General features: G+C 42.3%; 2 protein-coding genes across 16 annotated transcripts in view; one reads left to right on the top strand and one right to left on the bottom strand.

The window, feature by feature from the left end:
- The window catches only part of SDCCAG8 (SHH signaling and ciliogenesis regulator SDCCAG8), a 245554-nt gene extending 244927 nt beyond the window's left edge, over nt 1–627 (top strand). For all 11 annotated transcript variants that reach the window (XM_055380726.2, XM_004028678.5, XM_055380741.2 and 8 more), the window contains one exon: nt 292–627. In XM_055380726.2, the coding sequence (XP_055236701.2) occupies nt 292–340 (49 nt within the window). In that variant the 3' untranslated portion in view covers nt 341–627. The remainder of the gene's footprint in view (nt 1–291) is intronic.
- AKT3 (AKT serine/threonine kinase 3) overlaps nt 260–13935 on the bottom strand; it is a 344485-nt gene continuing 330809 nt past the window's right edge. For 4 of the 5 annotated variants that reach the window (XM_063707276.1, XM_055380781.2, XM_055380785.2 and 1 more), the window contains 2 exons: nt 12822–12924; nt 260–1359 (listed from right to left, as the gene is read on the bottom strand). In XM_063707276.1, coding sequence (XP_063563346.1) covers nt 1256–1359; nt 12822–12924 — 207 coding nt within the window. In that variant the 3' untranslated portion in view covers nt 260–1255. Of the gene's footprint in view, nt 1360–2285; nt 5866–12821; nt 12925–13935 lie in introns of those variants that run through there. The other variant, XM_055380779.2, reaches the window with a different exon arrangement.

Raw genomic sequence — 13935 nt, 5'->3', positions numbered from 1 at the left:
TCTGGCCATGTCCTAACACCAGACTGTCCTTATTTAAGAGGCAGGCGTGTCTTTAGTCTAGGTTGTCTTCAAATTTAACCCATTAAACCAGTTAACCTTATTTCATATGTGAAGGGCTTTGATGTGGACAAGATGAGGCACAAACTTTTCATATAATTTCCACATGTTTAGCAACAGGTTTTTTTTCTCCAACAACAGTTTTCATCATAAAAGGTGACTAAACCAAATGAGAAGACAAATAACATTGAAGAACATGAGCTATTGAAACTTACTTTTTATTATTTTTTCCAGTTACCCAGCATGCCACAATCTGATTGCTGACCTGGATGGAACAGAGTGAAATAAATGATTTACAAAGAGATATTTACATTCATCTGGTTTAGACTTAATATGCCACAACGCACCACGACCTTCCCAGGGTGACACCGCCTCAGCCTGCAGTGGGGCTGGTCCTCATCAACGCGGGCGCTGTCCCCGCACGCAGTCGGGCTGGAGCTGGAGTCTGACTCTAGCTGAGCAGAGCTCCTGGTGTATGTTTTCAGAAATGGCTTGAAGTTATGTGTTTAAATCTGCTCATTCGTATGCTAGGTTATACATATGATTTTCAATAAATGAACTTTTTAAAGACTTGAGTTGTAATGTTTCCTTTTTATCTTGTAGTGATGAACAAAACACACCAAAAAGGCACATATTTTAACTAGGCCAAAGTATATTAAGGACCAAACTTTTTTTCCTGCCATTCATTTTTCTTTTCATGATCTATATATCAATCATCCTTCACCTTTAATCAATGTCCCATCAGACTCCATTTTATTTATCGTCCTACTTTGTGCACAATCAGGAGACACCAGGAAGCACTATGCATTACTCTTTCCATTCTGTTAAACAACGAAAACAGACAAAAAAGCATCTTTGGCTCGGTGGTGTCAGGTTTTTTTCTTCAATATGCAGTATTTGAGAGGAGCCTAAAAACGTACTTAGTGAAATTAGAAAATTTACTTAGAGTATATCAAATATCTGTACACAGATAATTATTTGTCTAAAATAGTATTTCTACTATACACAATTAAGCCCTCAAATGCTTTAAAGTAATAAAAACGGACACTGGACATACCGTGTTGTATCTGAGAATGACAAACAAACACTAAAGGCAAGGCTGCAGTTAGGACAGGTCCCTGACCTTCGGCTGCCCTGCCTGGCCAGCGAGCCATCATCCTCATCACCATCTCAACACAGAGCTGATGTCACCATATGCTCAGCCTTGCCTCTCAGAAGTGACGTGGATTAGGCTTTGGAGGCGGTGGCATGATCTACACACAGAGACCATTCGAATCTCTTGAGCATGTAAAAGGTTCAAGCCTGAAACAGTAGAACTTCTATTCAGATTCAGAAGTTTTTTATTTCATCAAATGTGCTAGACATAAAGGCTGTCACATAAGATATTTTAATTGTCCTTAATTCTGTTTTAGATATACTGTGAATAAATTATACAATATTCTAAAAATAGCACCTTTAAAGAATTATAGAGGTCACTTTATTTTAGCCTCCTGGATCTGTCAACCCCAGTGGTTTTGAGAGAAGAGCACATGTGAGAATGCCCTCAAATTTGGCCGTGTGACATACACATACATGCTTGACTCACTCTGGTCCCAAAAGCCATTCCTCTGTCTGGCTTCGTCACAGGAGCAAAGCCAAGTTTCTACAATAGTAGCTTTATGAGGTAAAATCAGAAAAAGGCCCCATCCAGAATGATTCAACATGAAGTCAGACTGCAGTCCAGCCATCCTACCCATCTACATCACCCACGTCTAGGTTTGTTAATTTGCCATGACATGTTAGAAATACACTCTAAGAAAGGAAGTACGCAGAGCAGTACATTATCAGGAAGACGTTAATGAAAAGCTACATTCCTTCAGATTCTGGGTCCAAACCGTGTGTTGTATAGATGATTAGGGTCTGAATGTCCCCAAGGTCTGAGACCTCCTTCATCCCTGGCTTCACAGTACATCCATCCTAAATCCAGTGCTGAGAGGTCAGCGTCTCCCCTCAGAAGCAGCCCTTCATCAAAGTTTGCATAACCGCACTACTGCCATTTCACTGAAGTAAAAATGATCCCCTATGTGTGTGTGTGTGTGAGCTACAAGGAATTATTTCTATATTTTCCTGTCACATTTTATACAAGGTAGGTTAATACCAGCTGGGGCTATTAAAAATCATGTTTTCATTAAAGAAGATTTAATTTGGGGGGATTATAGAACCACATCCAACAACAATAAACAGAGAAGTAGCAGATTGACATAGTGCTTTATTTAAGCTGTCTGTACGAAGGAAAATCATGTTCATCCCTATCATATACGTGTAAAAATACTAAGGATGTACAGTGTACAAAAACAGTTTCTCCTAGTTATTCCACATCCTTGTGGGTCATATACTTCAGGAAATAGACAGGTTTAGTATGACCGACAGTAATAGTAATACAGTTTCTTGGGTTTATAGTTGCATCTGCTTAAAATCCTTAACCAGATGACTAGATCTTGCGCAGATCTAATGAAAGAACTAGCAAGGTCAAGAAATGTCACAAACTATAAAGCTACAGGGAGGTAATTCAATTACCAATTTAGAGGTTTTCTTTTTATTTAAATAAATACTTTACATTTCATGCTTGCCTGTAATGCACTACCAGGAGCAAGATAAGGAAATTCTACTGTAGACAGTACAAACAGTAGCAGCAAAGTGTGTACGTTGAGGTGTAATAGAGAGACCCTGCAGTTAGTAAGGAAGGCCCTTACTTTTGTACTCTAGGAGAAGCAAGTGGCCCCTGCAAGAACAGTCAGCTTTAAGAAGCTGGAAATCAGGGATGGGAAATGGAAAACAATACTTGAATAATGCTATGTAATTAGTGTAGAAAGCAAAGCTGAGCACGACGCTGCCAACCATCCAAGCAGAAATGGCCAATTTCCTCCAAGATGGCTGCATTATGACAAGAAGTCAAGCTTCATGACAGTTAGTATGGGCTGGAGTCTGCAAAGTCTGAACTGTATTCTCATAGAATGATTCCAGGTTTCAGGGTGTTCCACCTGCCAGAACCCAAAACTACAACTATGGGCAACACAAGGGAAGTTTTAGAAATCTCCCTCTACACGCATTTCTGGTTTTCTGTTATTCCTCCATGGCAGCTGACAGATCTGGAAGTGAAAATAGGGGATTCTCAAAATCAAAGCCAAGAAGACACCTTGTGTGACACCAATGGAGTCTCAGAGGGTGGAATAGAAGTGACTGAGCCCCAGGCATGGCTGGAGACTGAGAGCCAGTGTGAGGAGTGGCCCGCCTGGGGCAATGTCAGTGCCAGTCATTAATCTTTAAGAAGTGTCCTTGGCCAAGGTCATGGGAATCACTTTAAGATTTGCGGGAGAAAAAACCCAAACAACAAAAAGCTGTGTGCTTAGTGTGCGGTGTCATGCTTTCCCTCTAGAGGAGTAAGTGCTCTGAACATCAGCCAGTCTCAGCTTTCTGCTCTTCCTCTCACCTGTTTCTTTCTTATATAATGGATGCAAGACAACTTAAAGAACATACCTTCTAGTCTACTTTTTTGTCAAAATGAAACATTCAACATAATTCCAAGTGAAAAAAAAAAAGATTAGCTATGTGTGTAAGTAAGAATGAACTACCATTTACTGTAACTTCCTACTCAATACTAAGGATGAACTTCACTCAGGTAGAAATATGAAAAATAAGGATAACGTTGATGTCTGAATATGTCTTAGCTGCCTTAGTAAAATGCCCTTTAACCCCCCGTCAGTCCCAGTGGCCCACCCACTGCCAGCAGTGGTTTCATAGCTATAAATCCACACTTCCAGCGTCAAGAGGCTAAGACATCTGCATATGAATATGATTCATCCTACTTAGAAAGTCACTTGCTCTTTCATACAATGCAATCATAATACTACGTCATGCTGTAGTCTTCCGTTTGGGAGCTGTCAGAGTTTAACTAAAATACATTTCCATGATCACTCCGCGGAGTAGGATGGCCTTCTGCTTGCCGCAAGAGTGGCCCCCAGCCCCTAGGACTTCACAGGCTGCTTTGGAAATTGTCAGCTCCTAGCACCAAAGGGTTTAATCTGAAGATCATCATTAATGAAGGAGAAAGATGAGGTTTGCATACATGCCCCCTTTCAGTGAGAAATGTTGGAATCTGGGGACATGAGTATATACAGAAAAGGAAAAGCTGGAGGCGTTCTCTTTTTTTGTTGTTTTTCCCTGATGGCTTAATTCAGTGATAAATGTACCATGATCCCAAGAAACACACCAGGTTCTTAGCCTTCACTGCCCATTTCCTAAATACTCAAGATGTGTTCATTTTGCCATGTAAAGATCATTTCTTATCTTCACTCAGGTCTCAATTTTCTTCATTACTTTTTGTTGCCAGGTCATCATAACGTTTCAATTCTTAAATGAGCAAACGTCAACAGCTATCTGTTTCATTAACCCCTTGGCATGGATAGTTGGGGATTTTCTCATTTTCAGTACCAAGGGGTTAAATGGCAGCATCTCTTCTCCCAAAGCCAAATTCTAACCAATATATTCCATTTCAGAGCCTTACCATTTTTTTTAACAGAGGAGAAAAAGTGCATGATTCTCATCAGCGTGTACAATCCTTGCACATGGGTCAAAAGTAACTGCAGTAAGTCTATTTCATATAAGTTGGAGCTGCGTTTGCTAACATGACATACAATTCTCAGCACTAAAAAATAAATACTACTGCAATATAAACAAAATCGTAAAAGGACATTCAAAGTTTCAACATCTGAGAAAAAGCTAATTCACGCAGAACTGAAAGTAAAAAATTAAATAAGGCAAACACCTGTTTACCTTGGTGCAGAAATTTTGGTGAAAAGCAGTATCATTATACCTGTCTACATTCTTCAGCCATCAGAGGTGATAAATGTCACGAAGGAAGAGAGGTTTCCAAGCACAGGGGAAAGATGCTCTCCGGCCCCACTGTTTCATAAGGCCCTTTAAGTGACCTTGACCGTGCATATGCCTTCAGTTCTCGGTAGAACAGTGTTCACTTGCTCACGATTGCCCGTGAAGTCTCGACATCCACATGTGACATGGGCTTCTTCTACAGTATCCACCAGGAATTTAAAAAAAAAAAAAAAATATATATATATATATATATATATATATATATCCCAACAGTTGTTCAGTCCTTCTACCAAATGCTTCCTAATCAATTCCAGCCACAGCTTAGTGATATATGCCTACTTCACGCATGGATCTGATGTGCTTTACATATGCACGCCACCACCCTTCCACAATTGCTTGTTCTGAATTTATAAACTAAATCTTCTTAGTCAGTTTTTCTCTTCTAGAAAGTTAAAAAATGTACCTAGAATCAGTGTATCTCATTTAGCCTTCACTGAGGGAAAAACTAAAAGATCAAAAGATGATAATTGGTGCACAAATGAACAATGGTGGGCTCATGACTTCCAAAGGCTGGAAAATTACTTCTTAAAGTTGCTATAATAGTAAGACAGTAGCAGCAACAGCATGAGACCTTAGACTGAGATACAATTTCATGCAAAAACAAAAACTGGAGTGTATTTGCGTGTATGTGTGTTTTCATGAGGGTGAAAGGTGGCGAGGGGTGAGGACCCTTGGCTGGTCTGGGATGTCGGAAGGTGCCCCTGCTATGTGTAAGAGCTAGGACTGGTGATGTCCAGGAATCATTTTCAGTAATAAATTGAAGATGACAGTGAAGTAGCAGAATGAAAGAGACTTATTCTCGTCCACTTGCAGAGTAGGAAAATTGAGGGAAATGCGGCCGCCTCTCATTGTCCATGCAGTCCATACCATCCTCATCATCTGTGGGCAGGAAACATCTATTTTAATTTTACGCATGCATTTTTTGCAACATTATCTCTAGTCTATGTTTTTAAAACTCTGAACATAGGAAAGATGAACAGAGGCAATAGCTCCCATAAACTTGTGTTTATCAATAAGCTGTATAGTAATTATACTTCAAAAATCATCTGATTTTCATAAATACATAGTCTATGAAGAAATAATACTATAGAATCATCTCTAAGACATCAAAATTTCAAGACTCAATGAAACAGTGAAAAAAAATGGTACTAAAGAAAACAGAAGTTTTTAAGAAGGAGCAGTCTTCAGTAACCTTTCATTTCATGTAACCACATATATCAAAATTGCAAGTCAGTGAAATCCACAGCATCCAAAGTCTGTATAGAATTCATCATCGAATGTCTTCAAGTGCTTGTATTTTTTCTTTGTGATGCTTTAAGTGCAACTGCAAAATAAAGCTTCTTATGAAATTTCATTCAGCATCTAGCATCCGGCTTAACTCACCTTTCCCAATTTCCCTATGACAAAACTTTAGCATGAAGGGACTAAGTGGAAGAAAAAGAGGGAAGGATGCCAACGTCTGAGTCCTAGCTCATCAGGAAACAATGGAAGAGACTTGAAAGGCATCAAAACAGGCCGCTGACAATCACAGTGTTCCTCCTGTCAGCTTTTCTGGTTTCCTGTATTTCAAAGATCACAGATGATCAGCACCCTCTTCTCATAAATGTCCTGTGATGACCGTCCTGTGCTGTTGGAAGCTCTTCCTGATATGTGACCACGTGGTCAGCCACTCAGTCAACATGCGCTCCTGTGCATCTGCTCTGGGCTGGGCACCCGTCAGGCCCATGGACCGCAGAACTGTGAACAAAGTCCCAAGGGTCCCCTGGCCTCACAGTCTCCTGGGGGAGGTGCTCCATTTTAAATCCCCCGTGCTTGCCTCTAAGCTTGTTTAATCATATGCTGTCCTGCAATGGAAATCAGTGAATCTTTCCAATACTCAACCCTTTTCTCTTCAAGCAAAATAATTCGATGTCCTCAAACCCATATAGGAAGTACATTACCAATTTTTTTGAATATTCTAACCTCTCCAGGGAGCATCCGCTGGATGTGGGTGTAAACAAAGAAAGCATACAGGCCAGATCCCACTTCACTGAGGCTCTGACTCTGTCACTCCGAAGAGGAGGGGGCTCTGCCTTTGTCTGAAGAATAAACACTTCCATTCTTGTATCACTGTTTTTCTTTTCTGTATCCCACTCTTAATGCAGAAGATTCTAGAAATGGGATCAAGCTGGCATTAGCCAAAATTTCTGACCCCTAATGTACCAGAAGATATCCTCGTATTAGGTGAGAACTGATCCATCAAGAAGCATTTGTGGCTCCCTGCTCTGTGTAAGACACTGAACTCGGAGGCCCTCTCTTCTTCTGCAAATAGACCACTGTAACTGCAGTCAGCATTTCTAGAAGGTATTGAGATTTGGGGAAATCTCTACCTCCATATAAAGTTATTGGTTCCAATATTTGTACCAAGCAAGTCACACGCATCTTTTAGATCAAATACCTTCAGCAGTATGTTTAGTTACAGTAAAAACGGAAGGAGCTGGGAATGATGGTGTACCCGTGGTTGAGCCCCAGAGTATAAAAACTCTCTAGAGAATACCGGCAGCTAAAACCTTAATGTTCAGATTCTGACATGTGCCAATCACATTTCAAATAAACAATTTTCCTCACCAACAGCTTTATTTTGCTCAGTGTTTCTGCACAGCAAACCTGCAGCTGGCTCTGGACAGCAGTGGGGAGCCTGGTGCTTGTCCTGCTCAGCCAGGAAGGGCAGGAGCTGCCTGGACTCCTGGGGCCATGGCCAGGACTCATTCCAGCCCGGTGAGGTTAAGCACCCAGGTTAGCCAGATGCTCAACAGGGGCAGGTGCTGGACACCCTTTTGGAAGAGGAGGGACTCTTGCTGGTGTCAGCTAAGAATTGAGAGACAGCCTTCATTCTGGCACTTCAGTAACACATTCATCACAATTCTGAATCTAGGAAATTTCACAGATATCCCTGAGGGCCCCAATCCTTGATATTCTTTAAAGCCAATGATCTCCCTCCATCATTCCTGCCCCTTTCTGTTGTCAGGCTTGGAAACAACGAGGCGTGAACATCTAATCATGGCCCTAAAAGAGCTGAGAGCCTGGGCAGGGGCTGCGGTGGGAGGGGAGCTGGAGGAAGTGGCAGCTGACTCCGAGTCGGAGCCTGTCAATGTACACAAGTTAGTTCCTGCTGTGAGAGGCTGTGCATAGGGAATAGTGATGATAATGAACATGAACTATGTTTTTCAAAAACACTTATCTGGAAAAAGACAATGATCAACTCTACTTGCTACATCCCTTGAATCCCTGCATCCAAGGAACATCAGTTGCCTGATTTTCTTAGAACATTTCACAAATGGCATTATATGGCAGTAAAAGCGACCAGATCTCAAAGAAACCCTCTTTTTCTGTAAGAGGAAGGCGGAGGACCATCAATGGCGATAACGAAAGATGACACATTCCCAAATCTGTTCCATTATTAACGCCAGTGAGGACAATCTGGCATGTCACTGCAGCTGTTTGTAGAAAATGGAACATTTTGCCTTTCTAACTGCTGATTTGTTCTAAACAATAATTGTATTCTGTTTTATACAAGCAAGGTGGCAAGTGGGAAGACAATTGCTAACGAATGGTACTACCCTGGACTTTTATCAACAAAACCTCTGTGTGTTAGCAGTTAGGGAGCTGCAACGGTTTCTTACCAGTTAAACTATTCAAAGCTGCAAGAAAAAGGTTATGTTGAATGTAATCACCGTTCGAGGTTTCACTGATTCTCATTTTATCTGCTCCTTAAGGGAATCTAGGATGTATCCAGGAACTGTCAAACTAAAAATACTGCCCCTTTGCCCTAGAAGAACCCAGAAGCTGCAGTTAACCACCATCAAGGCTGCTCCCCTAAGACAGGAAGCCCAGGGCCCCATGGCCCCCAGTGCTGAGTGCTGCGCTGTGCTGAGCCACACAGCAGGAGAGGCTGCTGAACAGAGGTGCCTGCAGATGCATCGATGCTAGTCTTTGCCTGGGCACACTGCTGAGCTCTTTCATCTGACTTTCCTTGCTACAGAGGTCCTGAATAGGGAAAAACACAGCAAGTCCATAGCGCCCTCCCCACCCCTCAATTGTGGTGTGCCCTGTCAGAAACAGATGACACTGCTGGGCTCTCGTTTCCGTACTGTCCAGGGCCCAGGAGCAGGGCAGGACCACACCCCATTTCTGACACCCACAAAAGCCAGACTTTTTTTTTTTTTCTTAAAGACAGAGTCTTGCTCTGTCACCCAGACTGGAGGGCAATGTTGTGATCTGAGCTCACTGCAGCTTCCGCCTCCTGGGTTCAAGCGATTCTCCTGCCTCAGCCTCCCGAGTGGCTGGAATCACAGGAATGCACCACCATGTCTGGCTAATTTTTGTATTTTTTTTTTGTAGAGAGGGGGTTTCACCATGTTGGCCAGGCTAGTCTCAGACTCCTCCTGACCTCAAGTGATCCACCCGCCTTGGCCTCCCAAAGTGCTGGGATTACAGGTGTGCACCACTGCGCCTAGACAAAAGCCAGACTTTTGTGGTCCTACAATTGCAGGTGGATTTTGATAACCATCTTGAAAGTTACTACAATGTACAGGCTTCCTAGGTATCTCTGTCTCAATCTAGAAGTGAACCTATTATCATTTAAAGACACCAAGGTTGTAGGGCTTTTACAGCATGATCCATGTCTGAAATGACACATGTTATTTAAGAACAGAGGTGCTGTCAGTGGTAAAATATGACATGCCAGGAAAAACATTCTTGATGGCTTTTATATTGCTGATTAATGAAGCCAAGGAACTAGGTTCAAATTATGTTCTAGAAACTGTGCTGGGGGGACTCCTAACACCTTCTAACATTTCAGTCTCATTTTAGAAGTCCTAGAGATTGAGCAATAAAATGCACACTAATGACAAATTCTCATCAGGACAAGTGCCCCGCGGGTGTCGAGTAAGGAATAAGGCAGGTAAGATGAATTTCGAAGAGATTCTGGTCCTTGAAAGCTAGGGCTTTGAAATTCAAGTCAATCATGAAAAAATGACTGACTAGCTAAGAGTCATATACAACAGTTTCTAATTGACCTTATTTGTAACCAAATCCATTTTGATTTGCTCTGGTCTTTCTAGTCTCACATTTCTGAGCATCGCATTAGTCAGCCCTGTCCGCCGGCCCTCCACTATGCCACCCCTGCAGCCAGGTGCTTGCTGCATTGGGCCTATCATCCCCCTAAATGGACTGGCCCACAGCATACAGTAACACTATGGACTAGCCAATCTGGTGCTTGAGCAGAATTGAAAATAGGGTGATTCAAATTGGCAGAACTCTCGGTGCCTCTCCTAAAGAGATGGCTTCTCAGGCACATGGGAGGACAAAAACGCCACTGAGAGACTATCAGCCCTGCTCCCTGCTTTTCCAGGGGACAAAGTGACCGGCCATCGCCCAGAACTGTTAGGGGCACAGGCAGGACACAAGGCAGGTTCCCCAGGTCCGAGTCCTGGGCTTTTTCAGCCTCACTCCATGTCCCAAATTGGGATTTCACTTTTAGCTTTCTTAAGTAAAATATCTACTCCTGGCTTGACATTTTAGAGCCTTCTTATTTCTATGACTTCCGAAATAACATATTTACTTGCTCTAAAGGTACACAAATGCCAAATGCTCTATTTAAGAATGGAAACTTTCTCAAAGAGGCTGAGACTGAGGAAAGAGACCTGTCAAGACCTTCCTATCCCAATATCTGCTTTGGATATTCAGAGGGGAGGCAAGCCTGGGTGTCCTCCCGGCTCTGAAGTTCCTAGGCCCTCACCATATTCTGTGTATTCATGCACCTAACAAGTATTATTGAATACGCACACTGTGCCAGGCATCTAACTAGGAGCTTGGGCTAATAACGAATGAGACAAACTAGATCCTTCCTCTCCAACCCACTGCATGTTAGTGGCGGAAACAGACACTAACCAAACAAACAGAAAGATACCAGCAAGTCAAGGTGCCAATGTAGAGAATGAAGAGAGAGAGGGAGTGTTGTCAGACTGATGCTCTACAGACTAGGAGGTCAAAGAAGGTTCTCTGATGGAATGACATGTAAGCTTAGAGCTGAAGGACAAGAAGGAGCCATCCAAGTAAGATCAGGGAAGAAGAGCATTCCAGGCCTGGACACCATAAATACTGTCCCCAGAGCCCGAGGCATGGTGACATGTGGCATGTTCAAGGTGTGGCTGGAACCCAGGGACAGTGGGGAAGATGGAACAGGAAGAGGTCAGAGAGATGGACAGGGCCCAGCTCAGTCAGTGCTGTGCAAACCAGTGTGAGCAAGTTTGGATTTAAAGTGCAATGGGATGGCACCGGAAGGTTTTAAGCAGAGGAATGATGTGGTCTGATTACAGTTAGGATTATATCCAAACGAAAGGGCCTAGCAAAGGCTGTATGGCAGGAACTGCCCATGGGCCGATCCGAAAACTCACTGGTGTTACCCAGCATTTTGGACAATTCTAATGCCACAGTCTATGCTGGGGACAGAGGCCAAGGCCTATGCCCATTATTTCTACTCAGCCCTGAGCTACTTGCCCATGACTCCACAGGCTTTCCAACATTGTCTGTGACTCTTAGTGATTCTCAAATTCTAGCAATGGCACAAGATTGAGTGGAAACTCTGCCTCACCACAGGATTGACCATGAGTAGCTCACTTCAATGTACTGGTATTTCACAACTTAGCCTGGACATCGGTCAAGTTGGTAAGCCCTGCTTCTGGCTATGGCTGACCCAACTTCAGGACCTGGAGCACCTTAACTTTATGTGAATCTAAAGAAAGAAAAGCACACACACGTCATCATATCTTCACTTTCAGGGTGTTCACAGTCCCCTTGTCGCCAGACCATGGTCCCAAGATTAAGACCTCTTGGCCCACATGACCCCTTGTTTGCCTCTCGACAGTAGATCTGTTGCCTGTGACCATCTCTGGCACAGCATTAGCCTCCAATCTCCCCTCTCCTGGACACTGAGTCCACATCAGCACTATGGATGAATCTGCCTCCAAAAAAGGAATGAGAGGAGAAGACATGTAGGGAAGGAATCAAAAAGAAAAGGAAAGAAAAACTATGATGTGAACCCAAAGATGTGTAACTTGAAGCATTCTTGCAGCCATCCAAATATTGCCCTGAAACGCAATCTTATCCACATTCTTAAGTTAATGATGATACACACAGACCTCTGTCAGCATGAAAATGTTTATCAATTATGTCTGATCACCTTTTCCCTCATTTATGGTATTTCTCTAAGTGTGAGACATACTAATGTATATGAATTGACTTGAAGTGGTACATGAACACACAGTTTTCATAAATATGTAATTTATATGTATCCAAAAGTATTAGCAAACTAAATTATGTCTTCACAGATAATACTATTTAAGAGAGAGCTAAGTAAAAAGGAGTGACTCTACATGAATTTTAAAACTATTAAGTAAGTAGGAGACCAAAACTGGCAAAATTCTGAAGGTTATGTGGGAATGAACGAAGTCTAGGAAAGAGGGGAGTCTCTATTTCACAGTCCTTTCAGTTGGTGTCAAAACAATCTATTGGAGAACAGTAAGGAAGAGCTAGTCTGTAATTTCATCTACAATTTCTCTCTATATAATTTGTCCTACCCAGAAAAGCATTTCTTGCAGTCTTTTGATATTACCACTGGGAACTCAATATTCTTAAATTCAATTCAATATTCAATATTCTTAAATAGAATGGAGTAAGTCACTGTGGAATTTGATCTTGAAAATATCAGATGAGTTCTTAAAAGACTGTTTTCTTCAATTACATTAGGAGAAATTATATTAGAAATTTATCAATTGCCTTTTAAATTTACTTACATTTTTCAGGTGGTGTTATTGTAATAGTCTGAGCTGTAAATTCTTCATCAAAATATCTAGTATCTGTCTCAGATGTTACTTGAGGTTTAAAAGGAGGTACAAGCTGTAAAAACAAAGAAAAAGAGTTTTATTAACTGATTTCAATTCAGGAAAATTCCTTTCTAGGAAAAAAGCAGAGAGCATGTAGTTAAATGAACAGAACAAAAGTCTACAATGCTGAGTCGCTGTGTAAGGGAGACATGATATTTGGCTTCCCAGTCAACAGTCTAAACCAATCGGTGGGTAATTGGTGGTTCTGTATAAAATCTAATGGATCATGAAAAACAACAAAAGAAAACCATCGAATAGGACGGGAGAGGGATATTGAAAAATCTGTGCTGGTTTTTTTCCCCAATAACAAACATACATGCAAAACCATATTGATGGGGAGCAGTGTGCCAGGATGTGGGCTCTTCCTCGGGCAACCTCTTTCTAGTGCTAGCTGAAGAGGGTAGTAATAAAAATACAACTTAATAATACAGCTATCACCAGGTTACAGATGAGAGTGCTGCCTTTGCCCTTCGTAAAGAACTACAACTTTGTACTTTGCTAAGAATTTGCTGATAAGAGATGGGCATCGATGCCTGCCCTGCTCTGGAAAAGGGTTTCCTGGCAGCCCCTGACGTTACATGCACAATCTTGCCCACAGCTTTCATCAGATCCTCAAAGGGGACCACAGCCCAGAAGAGATTAAGAGTAGCTCCCCTGGGATTGACAGGGCAGGAATCATCTCATTCACACTGCACCTGCAGCAGGCATGGCGTTAGGGGAGGTGGGGGTGGAAGGAAAGTCTCAGGCTACTGGAGGTTTCAGGAGCCGGGGCCCTGTGAACCTCCACTGGTTGGGAGGGAGAAGGAGCTAACACGAGGCTCCTGCTTCTCAGGGCTCTAGCCTTGAGGGACAGGTGGAACCCACAGGTTCCTTCTAGCACAGGATGCCCAGTCCCAGAGCATTAGGGTCAGAGTGCATGCTCTGCAGAGTATCATTCAGAACAGGGGATGCTGCTTTAGAATACAGTTCTCACGGGGATAGGAACATGGCAAACAGAATGACAGAAATCAGCATGTTTTATAAA

The sequence above is a fragment of the Gorilla gorilla genome, chromosome 1 (genome assembly GCF_029281585.2).
Source record: "Gorilla gorilla gorilla isolate KB3781 chromosome 1, NHGRI_mGorGor1-v2.1_pri, whole genome shotgun sequence".
NCBI lineage: Eukaryota > Metazoa > Chordata > Mammalia > Primates > Hominidae > Gorilla > Gorilla gorilla.
Note: the sequence above shows the minus strand (reverse complement) of the source record. Positions and strands in the feature narration are given on the sequence as shown.